General features: G+C 44.0%; 1 protein-coding gene across 1 annotated transcript in view; it reads right to left on the reverse strand.

Annotated features, from left to right (window-relative positions):
• asic4b (acid-sensing (proton-gated) ion channel family member 4b) overlaps positions 1 to 12,673 on the reverse strand; it is a 100,508-nt gene extending 87,835 nt beyond the window's left edge. The window contains exon 1 of the mRNA XM_037536344.1: positions 11,396 to 12,673. Within this exon, the coding sequence (XP_037392241.1) occupies positions 11,396 to 12,271 (876 nt within the window). The 5' untranslated portion in view covers positions 12,272 to 12,673. The remainder of the gene's footprint in view (positions 1 to 11,395) is intronic.
• Positions 12,674 to 16,750: the final 4,077 nt, after the last annotated feature.

Raw genomic sequence — 16,750 nt, forward strand, 5'->3', positions numbered from 1 at the left:
GGGGCATTCGCTTGTTGCTTTGTTTGCCTCCAAGGTTGTTGTGTGTGGTCATTATTTACAGAACAGATTACTGCGAGCACCCATGCACACAAATACACACACCTGCCTCACATCTGAAGGGACACAATGAGTTTTGCTGATGAGTGAGAGCACAAATGCTTGGGACTGTCCCACAGTCTCGATTGATTCTTATAGCTCCAACTACAATATCAGCTGCAACATCATATCATTTGACTCCTTGGTAATCTGTGTGACTTCCCAGGTTACTGAACTACATTTCCCTTGAAGAAAAAAAAAAGCAAGCAGCCCACTCAAAATCAAGCTGTTCTGGCCTTATCGACATTTAGCCGACATTTATTAAAGGATATTAAGCTGTGCAAATGAGTCAGTGTGCGATTTACTCAGTCTGGATTGGCTGCTGACAGCTTGGGGTAGAATAAAGAGACAGAAAGCATTTTGCCTGCAATAAACCTCTGTCTCATTTTATATCTTCATACATTCACTGTCCACTTCGTTAGAATCACTGGCCGCTTCATGAGGCACTATATAGGTGTGCGATCACAGGCTGTAGCCCCTCTGTTGTGCCAACCACCCTTTGCATCGGTCTTCACTCATCAGTTTTTGACCACAGGACCAGTGCTGACTAGAATATCAGAGATGAGGACTTGACTCAGCCACTCGAGTCACATATTGACTGCCACAAGAATCAAAAAGAACTCTCTTAACTGAATCGTGACTCAGACTCGAGACCTAAAGCTACACTGTTTACGATTTGGGGATTTGGGGACGTCTATGATGGAAATGTGTAATTGCAAGCAACGTGTTTGTACCATGGGCTGTGTTTCAGACCCCTTCCCCAAACAGATGAATCTGATGATTGCAAGTGCGCTGAAAGAGTATTCAAAGAGAACTCAGTCAAAACTTGGTGAAGTCGATCAAGGACATGGGTGAGTTATCTACTAATGTCATCATATCTTCATCAGAATAGTTTTTACTGAGATGCACCTTCTTTTAGAGTCTGTGCATATGATGTTATCCAAAAAACTCAGCGAAAAAATTCTACCACACCCGATATGACATCAAAGTGCTACATGATGTGTTGTTTAAACAAAAGAGGCAAAACAACTCAAAACAGTTGACTGGCATGTACTTTGGACAGCAGGTAATCAGGTCAACCTACACTAAAGCCTGTGTAGTGAAGTGCTGTTGTGAAATGTGATTGTTCTGTTAGATGTGTATCATCATTAGGTTTGCTAAGTTTTACCCCCACCTGATCACATGTGTTTCATGACTACAACATCCAACGTGGATATATGAACAAATACAACTACAGTCTGACTATGCCTATCAAAAAACAACAAGAAACAAATCCAATTTGCTCTGCAGCATGAAAAAGCCTTATAGATTATTACTAGATTACCCATCCATCCATCCATCCATCCTCAACTGCTTATCCGGGTCACGGGGGCAACAGCCTAAGCAAAGAGGCCCAGGCCTCCCTCTCCCCTGCCACCTCCTCCAGCTCTTCCGGAGGGATGCCGAGGCGTTCCCAAGACAGTCGAGAGATATAATCACTCCAACGTGTCCTGGGTCTTCCCCAGGGTCTCCTCCCCGTCGGACATGTCTGGAACACCTCCCTAGGGAGGCGTCCAGAGGCCATCCTTGCCAGATGCCCGAAACACCTCAACTGGCTTCTCTCAACGTGGAGGAGCAGCGGCTCTACTCCGAGCCTCTCCCGAATCGCTGATCTTCTCACCCTATCTCTGAGGGAGAGCCTGGCGACCCTGTGGAGAAAGCTAATTTCGGCCGCTTGTATCCACGATCTAGATTACTAGATTACCTTTAACACTTCATCTGAAGCTAGCTATTATGCCATCTTAGTAAATTTCTATCCAAACTACAGATCACCTTTAAAACCATGTTTACTGCTTAGGGTGTTTTAGTTCTGCCCTTCAGACTGAAGGGTTTTCTATTATGAAAGGCTTGTTATTTGAAGCTGGGTTGAACTGGACAGGCTTTTAGTAGGCTTTGCTTTTGTATAGCGCAACTAAACAACAGAGACGTTCACTACAACAGTGACACTGACATCCCAGTAGAAAATGTTATTGCAGGAGACTCAGTGATTCTCTTAAAATCCCTCTGGAAAACAGCATTACACAAAAAGAAGACATGAGATGTAGGACAGACAAAGGAGAGAAGAGGGCAGTTGCAGATACATGAGCTTTGCTATCTTGGCTAATCTGAGCACAATATGTGACTTTATTGAGATCTCTAAAGCTCAGGAGGAGACAGAGGAGAAATATCTGAGGAACAGGAGACTTAAGATTCCTTTGTCTTTCCATCTGATGTCATTGTTGTCAAGGAGAGACTCCACACTCTGGCAAGAATGAAGCATACTTAAGTACATCAATAAAACTGAGAGTACATTTTAATTGCATCTATATCATGCGATAGAGATGCATTGATACCATTTTTTCTGACAGTGTAAGGGTGCGAATACATGTTTTTTACTACTCGCTGATATCGAGTCTGATACCATAATGAATGACCTTACATAGAATTAAGTAGTAATTAAAGTATGTTTCATAGTTTTGATCGCTGCTCTTCATTTGTACTGCAGTGACAGCAGGGATCACATCTGGGGCTGATCCAAGGAGCTCACGTTTTGAATTTTGAAGTCTTTTTGGCTGGTTGAGTTGTAGAGGATTATCTTCTAAAGCAAGACATACACTGTGCAATTTTAAAAATGTTGTTCTCTGGTGACTCCCAACAGCCCCTGCAGAGGGCTCTGTCTATAAACAATTTAAAATAAAGCTGTTTCATTCAGAATAACATGCTGTGCACCAAGTACAGAGCAAACACGCTGAGAAACTGAGCTTGGCTAACCACACTGTGCACTGAAGTATACACAGTAGGTTAATACAGTCTCTCTGCAGCCTGCTTTACACAGAAATTTGTAAAATATGACAGTATTAATGTTCATACCTTACATAGATGGATGATAGTAAATAGCAACTTTTTTCAACTTCTAACTCTTTTGGTAGCATATGTGTCTCCACCTGTGTTGGGGAAGTGGTTGTGATTTTGTTTGTGTGTTTTTAAAAACAGGCTAAAACCGCACAGTGTATGTATGGTGGGAATTTGACAAGAGAGAATGATTTAACTGTCCGACCACCATGGAGTCAGTCACTCTGTCTGAGGAGACCCTCACTCACTGCCGGCTTGAGTCATTTGTTTATTAGTGTGGCAGTTTACACTCGGGTTACCTGCATTAGCTAGCTATGCTACATTAGTTACCTGGGTTGGTTACAGTATCAGCTGTTATTGGGTGGTAATATCAGTGAATAGAAACACATATGAAATACATACTTTTCTGAGTATTTTTCAAAATTTTGCCTTATTATGTTGTAAGGAAATTTCTACAAATGCTAAAGTATACTCAAAAGTATAGTTTTGTTAGCAACTGTGCAATTATTGAAGTATATTGTAAAGCAGTGATTTTAAAGTATGTTTTTGTAAGGGGGAGCGAGGAGGCGGACGCACACGCTGAGATAAGCGAGATTTATTACGGGCAAATCCAGGGTCGTGGTCAGAACAGTCCAGGGTCAATGAGCCGACACGGACAGATCGAGGGTAAGACATGACGAAAACAACCAGAACCAACACAAACAAAGACCAGGTACAACGATACAATGATACAAAGATACAAAGACTGGCAAACGCAAAGGGCAAACACAGGGCTTAAATACACGTAACAATGAGGGACAGGTGAATACAATCAGGGGCGGAGTTACAAAACCAAAACACGAGCACATGGACAGGACTGGGAGGAGCCAACCGTGACAGAACCCCCCCCCCAAAGGCACGCACACCGGGCGTGCCACACAGAACAAAACAAACCAACCCAACAAAAAAGCGAAACCCAGAGAAAGACAAAACTAAACTAAACAGGCACAGACACCGAAGCCAGAGCAGAGGCAGAAACGGGCACAGAGGCAGAAACGGGCACAGAGGCAGAAACGGGCACAGAGGCAGGAACAGAACCACAAGAGGCAGGAACAGAACCACAAGAGGCAGGAACAGAACCACAAGGCACAGGAACAGAACCACAAGGCACAGGAACAGACGAAACAGAACGAGGACAAAAAACGGAGGGAGGACAAGGAGGCACACCAAAAAACGACGCCAACCGAGAGACGACCGGAGACACAGGACGAGGAAAACAAGAACGAACAACAGACCACGCAAAAGACAGGGGAACAGGCACCAGGACAGACACAGGAACGGAAACGGGCACGGAAACAGAAACAGGAACAGAAACAAAAGGAGACACAGGAACGGGAACCACAACAGGAACGGGAACTGAGACAGACACAACAGTAGGGAAAAGGACAAAACCAGGTACAGAACAAGGCAGAAACAAAGGAACGGAAACAGACACAGAAGGCACAGAAGGACCACGGGGAACAGGGACAGAAACGGGATTCCCAGGGGGAACAGACACAGACGAGGGCGGGATGGGTGGGAACAAAGGGGATGTAACGTCCACGGAGGCAGGCGCGGGGCCTGCTGCGACGTCCACGGAGGCAGGCGCGGGGCCTGCTGCGACGTCCACGGAGGCAGGCGCGGGGCCTGCTGCGACGTCCACGGAGGCAGGCGCGGGGCCTGCTGCGACGTCCACGGAGGCAGGCGCGGGGCCTGCTGCGACGTCCACGGCGACTGGCGGCGGGTCCGGAGGCGCGGCGACTGGCGGCGGGTCCGGAGGCGCAGGCTTGCCGCGGGGTGCGGCCACGGGATCAGAAGTGCCGCGGGGTGCGGCCACGGGATCAGAAGTGCCGCGGGGTGCGGCCACGGGATCGGGCTTTCGGGCTGGGGACCTCTGCTCCAACCTGGAGGAACACACAGATACTGGACCCACTCGGCCGTTCCCAAAGCTCACTCGAGCGATTGGCAGCTCGCAGTGACGCTTGCGAACGAGCCGAGTACCAAAACACGGGTCATCTGAATGCTCCTGCCGTCTGACACCGTCTTGCACTGCAGGTCGCTCCTCCCTGCAGTGGCGCTCAAGACGGGCAGACCCAAGGCGCTTACCTGAGCTCTCGCCTCCCGGACACAAGGCGGGAAGGTCCTCCGCTTTCTTGCGGGACCGACGAGACGCTCGTGTTCCCTCAGCGCCAGGGGATTTGCTGTCTCCGGCTTGGTGGCGTTGGGACACGGCGAACTCGGGCTGCTTTGAAACAGCCGGAGTTTCGTCCCAACGGAACAACCACATGCCGGAGTCTCGCTTACCTGCTGCGTCCTGTGGTGGCCAGTCTTTCTGTAAGGGGGAGCGAGGAGGCGGACGCACACGCTGAGATAAGCGAGATTTATTACGGGCAAATCCAGGGTCGTGGTCAGAACAGTCCAGGGTCAATGAGCCGACACGGACAGATCGAGGGTAAGACATGACGAAAACAACCAGAACCAACACAAACAAAGACCAGGTACAACGATACAATGATACAAAGATACAAAGACTGGCAAACGCAAAGGGCAAACACAGGGCTTAAATACACGTAACAATGAGGGACAGGTGAATACAATCAGGGGCGGAGTTACAAAACCAAAACACGAGCACATGGACAGGACTGGGAGGAGCCAACCGTGACAGTTTTAGTTCATTTTAGTTGCTTTTTAGTACAAACTAACAAATATAATGGTACACCCAGGCGTTTGCATTTAAAACATTTTGTGGAAGAATTTGAATCTTAATAATCAGTTGGCTTTATTGCAACATGAGTTGATCTAATTTACAATAGGAAAGCATTTTTTCTATATTATTAATTATAAGTTAGGTGGTTAGACATTGGGCTACATGATTCCTAATATTATATTTAAGTGTGTATTTAATTGTTTTAAATACATGTTTTATTTTTGAAGGTATTAAGTGTATTTAGTGATACTAAAATCTAATTTAAAATGCGTTTTAGTTGCAGTATGACTAATAAGTAGCGCTGAAGTGTATCAGTGCATCCAGTAGTGTGCTGTATTTATAACATATTTAAAGCGTAAGAACAGTTATGTCTACATATTTACCTACATAGTGTACTTAAGTGCAACTTACGTTGTTCAAAAATGACTCAGAAACACAACTAAATGCATTTAATATGCACTTAATCATAGCTTTGTGGATACAATTGGATATATATGGATACAATTGTCATAAGTTATTTCAAAATAATGCATTTAAGATGTTTTAAAACATGCCCATGTCATATTAGATGCACTTTTGAAAAGTTCAGTTAAAAGTATTTTGCATTCACAGGGGCAGAGATTTCAAAGTAGCCATTAACTGCCTTAAAATCCATTTGTTTTAGAGGTCAATCAGTGGACCCTTCATTATTGTAGGTGAGCGAGTAAGTCAACATATGAAAATGCTAAATGCTATTTTAGACTCCAGTTGTGCTGCTTGTGTTATCTTGGCATGGTCATCCTTGTGGAGAGAGGTCAGTTGTTTTCACAGCAGGGGGTTCCCACCCCTCCCCTTTCGCCCCTCATTGCTCGCTACCAGCTCAATGCAGAAAGGACGTTTCAGCATGAGACTCACAGAAAACCCACAGTGTCCTAGTTAATCTAATATGATTTTATTAAATAAAAACATGCAAGTCAATTTCCATGACACCAGCAGAATGGCCAGTAGGGGTCAGGCAGAAAGAGCCTAAGGAGATCTCTGTTTTGGATTGTTCTTTCCTGTGGGATGGTAGTGGCATGTGTGGAGCTACTATGAGTTTGTCAGGCACAGCTGTGCTGCTGTGAGGTTTGCACACATGCCAGTGTCGCTGGCAAGTTCAGCATGGATCACCCCCCAAGAATAATCAGCCGAGAGCCGTTCTGTGCTCAAAATCTGACCATTGATTAAGGGCCGGAGGATGTAACACAAACCATCAACTAACAGATGGGCTACAGTCTCTAACTGTACACCAATAAGGTGTTTCTCATGAACAGGGTACACGACAAATGTGAAAGCTTTTAAAACATCTGGAATCAGCTCCAATATATTCACCAGATCAGCATGGCTCTGCAGGGCTAGCGCTCCACCTGAAACCAGAAAGTAACAGGCTGTGGGTAAGACTGATGTCCCTGCTGTGTCGTTCCCTCTCTGCCCACTGCTGTTGTGCCCTTGAGCAAGCCACTTTAGCTTGTGTTGTTCCTAGAGTGCTACAACATAAACTCCCGCCCCTGAAAGCCCAAGGGCCTGCCATAGCTTAATTAAGTTTTAAAAAGTAATCCATAGACAATGCATCAAATGCTAACAAATGTATCTGGGAAAAAAAATGGATTTATATTTTAAAAGCCCGAGAGAGAGAGAGCCGGAGAGAAGAGCTGTCCTTAACCCAACCGCCGAATGCCTTTCCATTCCGATCATGTTCAAGTAAATCTAATCCTGACAGGTGTCTTGCTGGGGATTTAGGAATAATAAGACAATACAGAGAGAATATGTCACAGACAAGATTTCATGGAGTGTCTCTGAATTGAACATCACATCCAAACAGATCCAAACAATGAATGACAAAATCTCATACCGGCATAATCCTGAGAGGATGAACAGTATAAAAAATATAACAGATGCTAGACAAGGCTGTGAAGCATCAAGGCCAAACCATTCACGCGAATAAGCATGAGGCGCCATACATATAGTATTTTCATGAAAACATTTTAGCTGGAGTTGCTGCTGTAAATTCTGGAATTTAATAATCCATTACGTTCAGCTTCACTGAGGTGTCATTCACTAATGAAGGAGCCATGCATGTCATTTCGATAAGGTCAGTTTACCAAGAATTGCAGAGTTAGGATAGAAAACAGGAGCTATGTTGAATTTTTAACTTCAAACAAACAGTGTAGTAACACTTGGTAACGCTTTGCTTGAACACACATTAAGGCATCTGTCATGACAGTTATCTGTTATTATCACATGGCACTGTTATATGACTGAACAGAAATTGTTATGACGACTCATTACAGCATGTTTATAGCATAGTTGTGCCTATTTTATGTAGCAGGTAGAGTTCTGACCGTTTCTGGTGGTTGCAACATACATCGCGCTACATATTTCTAAAATAAAACCATTTTAGATGCTTAAGTTAAACGGATTTGTCTATTGTTCTTTAATATCCCTTCACTTTTTTCACTTTTAAGTATGAAATAAACAAGCAAATAAATCCGAAACATTGCTATTGTGCAGAATAATAAAAATAAAACCAAACAATGTAGATAAACTTATGTAAATGTTTCTAACATTTGCACAGGCTCCTGAATGTAACTGCTGCAACATTTAAGGTGAAAGAGGAATTTTTAATAACAAAGCACCATATTCATTTGTCTCATTTATTTGTCTTGTCCCATATACTTGTGCCTCTGACTGGAATTTTGAAAATATGCACAGTGGCACAGTGGGTAGCGCTGTTACCCACAGCAAGAAGGGCCTGGGTTCAGTTCCCCGATCAGGAGATGAGGGTCAGCCCGGACTGGACAGCCCGAGGTGATTGAGAGATGCTGCTTTTTTGTTTTTTATTTTCATTTGCCTGAAACATCTCTGACTTAACCACTCAGCTATAGAGGTTAATATTAGCATGGTTTGTGCTGTTTGTACGTCGCAATATCTGAATGTAATTGTGGCATACCAGTAGCCAATAGCGGTTATGACAAACAAAGGTACAGCAGTGGTTTTAAGGTCCAATGGTGTACATTACATTAATTTTTCCAGGTGAAAAGAAGATTTTTGTACCTGTAAGATTTCAATCACAGTCAGACGCTCGCAGATGAAGGTTACCGAAGGGCTTTACTGATGTAAACAGAGTTCCAAGTCGTTCAAATCCAAGATCAGAGAGAATAGCAAACAAATCCAAGCAGCAGGGCAAAAAGAGCATAAACCAGAAAACGAATAGCAAGAGGTCATACACAACATATACCACAATAGAAAAACCGCTCAGTAGAACAACAGAGTGAATCAATACCTCGCGACTATTCTAAGCTTTAGCTTGGGTTATATACTAGAACATAGACATTCTAGATATATCACACGATACAATACACAGGTGATGCTTATCAATATCCCAGAGACCTGGAGCACTGATAGGGGTGCTGACCTACATGGTTTGTCATGTGATCTCCCAGACGAGCTCGTTTCCACAAGGGGTTCAGGAGGCTGCGTAACAGTACCTTTTCATAACCAAACATTTTAAATCAGAACAATAAAATAAAAAGCCTGGAGACGAGACGGGGTGTGTGGAGTCTGTACAACTTAGAAAATATCATTTCAGTGGATTCTAGTACAGTTATGTTCCCTTTGTAAAGGTACTGGGATGTACCCCTGAAGGTACCACCACAGTGACAAGAGGGGTACGGCCCCAGTGACAGTGTTGTACCTTTTTTTCTGTGAGTGTAGAGGAAAAATTTCAACAGCTGCACCAGATGAACCGATCTATTGACCACTACTAGTAGCAAAGTTCAAGTAATGTGTTGCCTAAAATTTACTCTAAGCTCAGACTTTGTTATCCTGGTGATGCTTCTAGCTTAAAATCCTAACAACAAGAATGAAGCACACCACACTCTTCCCATCTACAAGGAGTCTGAAAGCCTGCTAGGAAACACAGTGAGTTGCTCAGAGATCGCAAAAAGGTGGAGGTGGTCAATATGACAATGTTATCATGATAAATGACTTCAGAGTACGTCCTTTCTTATTATATTGTGGACATCGTTAGTACTTACAGAACACTTAATGACTGCATTTTTCATTACAAAAAGCCCAGAAATGAAATATTGTGAAAATGTCTTCAAGTATTGTGACATTTGATTTTTTTCTGTATTGCCTACCCCTATAATAGGGTAACCCTCTCTAATTGAATGCAAGGGTTTTGCAGGAATTTAGGAATTTGCACCAAATGTGTTACGTATCATAGTATCACAGGCGTCACTTTCACGGGCTGTGCACGGAACTTGATGAAGACAGTTTGAGGTGTGTTTCTCCTCCTAGTTGATTCAGTTAATGCAGGAATCGTGTCCTCTGTCCATCTCCTGCATATTTCATCAGTTCAGTGGCCAAAATAACGTTCGGCGTCACGAGAGGCAGACTGTGATATAACAGAATCAGAAAGAGGATGGAGAGAAAAGAAAAACACAGCGCTGCCAAGAGAGTTCAAGCCATAGAAGTGAGACAGCAAAAATACACAGGTGCCTAATGGCCTCTGTATTCTCTCAGCTTGCGCTTCTACATTTGGCATGTAGGTTCATGTCATTGTCAAGGTTCCAGCTACCATAACAAAACAGAAGATGAAACTGGGATGGGACTTTGAGGCACTGGGGGAAAAGCTTCCAACCAACTCAATGCATAATTTTGTCAGGCTGCTTGTTCAATGTTTCGTGGTATCACGCATGAAACTCCCCTGACGTGAGCACACAGTGTAAAGGTGCATTTGAACAGTCTGGAAACCTGTGTATTTCTGAGTTTGCTACAAAGATGAACAATTTATAAAGCTCCACAGTACTGTGCAAAAGTCAGAGGCCACTTTCATTTATTTCAAAACAGCCATTAAGGGCAATCAGCATTAGGAAAAAAGCAGAAAACATTTAACAGAAAATTACACAGAAGCTTCAACAACCAAATATATCAAGTTGACCCTTTGCCTTTATTACAACTTACATTCTTTTTGGGAAACTTGCTTTTAGTGTTTAAAGAAATCTGCAACGATATTTCTCCACACTTCCAAAGTTCAGTCAGAAAGATCACCTGAAAAGCGAATAGCATATACATAATGGAAATTAAATATATCGCTGTTGTTGGAAGAAAATTTTGTATCTCCATTTGAGAGTTTTTCAGTTTTTTGACATAATTTGAAAATACCTGTTACCCTTTACACTGTGCGAAAATTTCATGATGAATGGACCGAAAGAAACAACCCAAAATGACTTGGAAAATACTCTGGGTCCACTGACTTACATTCAAAGTAAAGTAGGTTTTTCCTTCTCCTGTAAAGTGACCACTTTGGAGGTTTTCTTCTGACAACAGTGAAATGAAGGTCTCTGACTTTTGCACAGTGTTGTGAATAGTAGAACACAGTGGTGTTTACGTACATACCACATTTGATACCACATGAACACAGTAAACAAAGCTGATGTGTGTACGTTCTAGTGGGTATATATTGTCTGAAAGTGATATATACGCTACAATACATTTACCCAGGCTGAAGACCACCAGAACACAAAACATTAGAGATCTTAACTTTAAGATCATTTGAATGCACTACAAGTATCTCTGCCAAAGATCCAAAGGTCCACTCACGAAAGCACCTCTGCACCAACGCCAATAACAATGAGAAACATCAAACCCCCTTAGACGCTTGGACTGCGCAGTACTCACCACACTGAAGTCATGAACAGAGCAATTCTGCCCACTGAAGTTGCAGCTCTTCAGCATGTCCTCTAGTTGGTGGCCCGTGCGTTGGAAGATGTCCAGCATGTCGGGAGGTGGGTACTGCAGCTCACCCGGTCGATGCCCGCCTCGGCTCTTGGGTGGCAGCCCTGTGAGGTTAGCCAGGTGGTAGATGTCGGCGTCCGTAAGTGCCGAAAAGCGAAAGCGGTTGACATTGCAGAGGGTGACGGCAGGAAAGGTGAGCTCACGCCGGCTCTCTTCACCCAGGGCAGCCAGGTGCGGGTGCTCCAGGTAGGCAACGGCACTCCGGGATGCTTGGTAAAAGAAGAGCGCCAGCGACATCAGCAAGGCCAGGGCCCACAAGGTCTGCCGCATTCCTACTCGCCCTGACCTTGAGGTCCCCAACGCATGAGCCAGGCCATGTAGTGATGAGGAGCTAGCAAAGGCAGCCAGGTCTGATACACCTCCTCCTCTAGGCTGGCCTAGGCGCTCGTCCAGTGGGCCAGTGCTGTCTTGCTTGGACGGGGTCGCCTTGGCCTCATCACCCTCGGCGAACTTGACTTTGCAGACAAACTGGATGGGCATGTGGCTCGCCAGGTCTGTACTTGCAGAGCCTTCCAGCGAAGGCTCTGGACACTCCTGCTGCTCTCCCCTCTTCACCTGCTGCACGTCCAGCGTAGCTGCAAGATCACTTTTAATATCCCTGACTGCTCTCCGTCTGTCTCCCTCTACACCAGGCTCACCTTTCACAAGTATCCTACTTGTTACAGCAGTACTTTCTCTGCACTTGAAGACTTTTGCCTCCTTCTTTTGCCTCTCTTTTGCCCAACTCTGCCGTCTCTCACGTCCTTTCTTCTCTCTCATTGACAGTTAGACGGTCTCTCAACACCTTCTCCTCACGTTCGCTTCCTTTCCTCCATATTCTCGTCTTCTTTCTGTAGTTCTGGAACTCCAGCAAAGAGCCAAAGGTACTCAACTGATAAGGGAGGGTGAAAGCACCAAGCAAGAAGCCTCGTACAAAGTGAAGATGTGCCTAGTCCAGTGCGTCAGCTGCGAGGATGCTTTAGGCTCCAGAGTTAGAGTGCAAGTGTGAGCTGGAGACATGCAGAGAGAGAGAGAGAGAGAGAGAGAGAGAGAGAGAGAGAGAGAGAGAGAGAGAGGGAGAGAAGTGAGCGGCTGCTTTGCTTGTCAACTCAGCTCCACATCTCTCTTCTGCTGCTCTCTGCCTCTGACGTAGCCACTGCCCAAAGTCCTCTCACACTCACATTGACTGAGAGAGCAAGAGCAAGAGACACTGTGAGAGAGAGAGAGAGAGAGAGAGAGAGAGAGAGAGAGAGAGAGAGAGAGAGAGAGGGAGAGAAGTGAGCGGCTGCTTTGCTTGTCAACTCAGCTCCACATCTCTCTTCTGCTGCTCTCTGCCTCTGACGTAGCCACTGCCCAAAGTCCTCTCACACTCACATTGACTGAGAGAGCAAGAGCAAGAGACACTGGGAGAGAGAGAGAGAGAGAGAGAGAGAGAGAGAGAGAGCGAGCGAGAAAGAGAGTTAGGATAGAGAGAGAGCGAGAGGGACCGACAGAGTGATGACTAGCAGCGCTCTCTAAGCACGGCAGACCGGCGCACAGTGGAGAACTCCTCTCAAGGACCAGATAGAGAGGAGAAGAGGGAGGGGAGAGGAGGAGTGGAGATGAAGGAAGGGAAAGGAGCAAAGAAGGAGAGTTATTTAATATTACATGAAGGGAGCGGGCTGAGATTATTTCCCCCTCAGTGGAGAAGACCTCACCCACCTCCAACGGGGCTTTTATTTCCCAAGCAGCGGCAGGTTGCAACATCCACTTAGAGGTCCCTCGATCTCTTCTTCGCACATGTGTGCACATTGTTTCCTGTACATCTCTCTCTGTCTCTCTCTCTCTCTCTCTCTCTCTCGTTCTCTCTCTCTCTCCAGCCTGAACGCCTGGAGCCAAGCAGGCAGGTGCAAGTGTGTGTGTGTGCTTGTGTATACGTGCATGAACAGAAAAATGACTCCATTAAATGCTGTGTTAAACACTATTTTGTGTGGTGTATATGTGCATATCCGGGCTGCACAATACTGTGGAAAATTTTGCATTGCAATACTTAGATATTGCAATTAATATTGTACTAAACTGTCTCTGGGGCAGTGCCCCTCTTGTCACTGGGGTGGTACCCTCAAGGGTACATCTCAGTACCTTTAGTCAAGGAACATAATTGTCCCGAAATCCATTGAGATTGTATTTTCTAAGTTGTAATGACCCCACACACCCCGTCCCGCCTCCAGGCTTTTTACCTGGAAAAACTTATTTAATGTGCACAATTTGACCCTTGTTGTACCTTTGAGGGTAGCTTTGTACCTTGATGAACAGAAAGTTTACCTGCATAGAACCTATATTCCTAAAACTGTACCAAAAAAGGAATCACAGATAAACTATTATTACATCTTTCTTATAATGTAAAAGTAGAATTACAAGGGTTTTTTGCACAATTAAATCATTAAGATGTAAAAAGTCATTCAGAATGGTTTGATGTGAATTGTGCCATTATAGGAACTTACCACGTCAGAATTGTTTAGCGGTGGTGAAAGGAGCTTGAAGTCTGAAGCATTTAATGTGTCTTAAACCACCCTCATTTAAAAGTTATTACATAACACTGGGTGGCCTGTAGCCTTGTAGCTGGGGAAGTGAACCATCAACCAGAAGGTTACAGGTTCAAATCCCGACTAACTAGGTATACCTGGTTGTGCCCCTGGGCAAGGAGCTTAACCCCCCACTGCTCCAGGCAGCACTGCTGGCCATGCTGCTCTGCTGCCAGATTAGGCAAAGTTAGGCAGCAAAATTACAAATTTCCCTTGTAGGACCAATAAAGCACATAACATAAATCATTACAAATATATTACTTAAAGCCTAAGATGGTTTATGATGGTTCTGAGGTTTTAGCTCATATTTAACTATATATATATATATATATAACTTTAATATATATATATATATATTAACTAATTATAGAACTTTTTAAAAGACATTCATGGTGGAGAGGTACATATATGGCCTTGTAAGAAAAATAGCCTCCAAAGGAAACTTTTAAGAGAATTTAGGAGAAAATTAAGAGGCCAAGCACGTCGAAAAACCGGACTGTACCTCGCTCACTCATGCACTCATTCACTCACGTTTAGCAGGCTCAACATTTGCCACAAGAGGGCAGCTTCTGCATTAGATGCTTCATAAGAGCAATGCTTCTTAACCGCATTCCAGCTGGTGGGAAAGTTATGCTTCCCAATAATTTGGCATGTTTTCTCACTTCCTTCCGCCTTCCTGACCAATCACTGAGAGAATACTCATCATCACCGCCATTCTAGTCTGCGTGTACATATATGTTGGCAGGCAACCTCCTTTCTTCTCCTCACTTCGCTCTCTATTTTGGTTTTTGGACTGGTTGTAAAATAATGAGTAAAATAATCTGTTATTTTTATTTACGCTGGCAACTCATATTCATGTTAACATGAGTAAGGTATTTCAAATATCTGCCTGTATTTGTGCTGCTCAGCTGCAAGGCTGAGAGGCTGGTCAGCTGATGATGAGACCTGCACAGACAAACTCACACAGTCCATGTCCTGCCCACACATGCTAGGTAATTACATTCATACATGGGCTTATTTTGACAATGCCTTCTTTTTTCCTGAAGCCTTTTTCTCTTGCTTTAACTGTGAAGATGTAAGTATAGTGAGGGCAGCACGGATGCTAAAAGTCTGGCCTACTAACCACAATTTGTCCTTGGAAATATACACATTCAACAAATTAATGATTGTGTTTTAGAAAGTAGAGAAAATACTCATCAAAATATTCTAGTACTTCATTTAAAAAAAAACAAACTTTTTTTTTCATGGTTGTTTATTTTTTCCTTTGGCTTTTCTGCAAAACAGATGGGCTTGGCTGAGTGTCAGAGTCTGAATCCTGCTCAAATATCCTGTTTACATCTGATATTTAATGATTTCACAGAATTGAGACATTTTTGGATAAAGGAATACAAACAGGCTGTAACGCTGGGGAGCAATGAGGAGGCGTAGAGAAGCGAGATTTATTAGGGGCAAATCCATAATCAGGGTCAAAGCGGTCCAGGGTCACAGAGCCAACACGGAGAAAAGGAGGGACAGACATAACGCCAAGGAACACAGGATCAACAAACAACGGAGGCCAGAATAACAAATACCAAACAATACCATACACTTCAAACAAAGACCAGCGAGAGACACAGGGCTTAAATACAGGGACAGGTAATGAGACACAGGTGGTTAACAAGAGGGTAACAGGTGAAAACAATCAAGGGCAAGGTCTGGAAACAAGTGGGCAGAACTGGGAAGGAAGCAAAACAAAAGCACCTGGACAAGACCAAAACCAAAACAAAAGCACATGGATGACTGGGAGGGGCCAAATGTGACACAGGCTTTATTGTTGAAGTAAAAATGCAAAGTCGTCGTTAAAAACAGGCGAAAAGGTCAAAGCACAAAAAACAGAGATCCAGGGCAAACAGTCCAAAGGGCAAATCAAAAACCAGCAGTTTGCAGTTGAAACAACACCTCGCAACCAGCTACAGCTAAAGCCCGGGCTTACAAGCTAAAGCTAGACAGGTGCTGCACATTAGAACTCAGGCGATCTTGAACGTTGATTGGAGCATGTGTGGAAACCAGAAGTCAGATGATCTCCCTGTGTATTCTGGGAGATGAAGTCCATGTGTGTATCAGCGTTTGTAGGAAGCGATAAAGTCATGTGGATTCTGGGAGATCGAGTCAGTTGCTTGACTTGATATTTGTGACAATGTACATCCCATTAAGGAACAAACATGCATTCTGATTTCTGATTCTCACTGACTTTAAGGTGATACTTCAGTATTTTGGTTACAGTTGCAGGACATGGACAAAATGCTACACTGCAGTTCTATTGCCAGTGTATGACACCTTCCAATATACTGAAATCATATTAGTGATAATGTAGTGTTCTTAATGATGGCCAGGGTCATTTTTTGACCAAAATTATTTATTTGTTGGATCGTGTGAATGCCTATATGAGGTCTAAGGTCAGCGATATAATATGACATTCAAGAATGTTCAAAGAATAAAGATCTCATGAACGTTGCACGCTGGACACTTGCTGTTATTTTGCCTGGAAGCGTTGTTCCATCCTCTGATAGGTCGACAGGCTCAAACCAAGGCCTCGGTTGACCACTAACAGGCATGCTAACAACATCTCTAACCAGGAGAAATGGATAAATAATCACAGAAGAGATTCAGTGTTGGGTTTGTTATCATGGCTTTATTTTACACAGTCTCCAAAAAG

This window comes from Pygocentrus nattereri, chromosome 30 (genome assembly GCF_015220715.1).
Source record: "Pygocentrus nattereri isolate fPygNat1 chromosome 30, fPygNat1.pri, whole genome shotgun sequence".
Classification (NCBI taxonomy): Eukaryota; Metazoa; Chordata; class Actinopteri; order Characiformes; family Serrasalmidae; genus Pygocentrus; species Pygocentrus nattereri.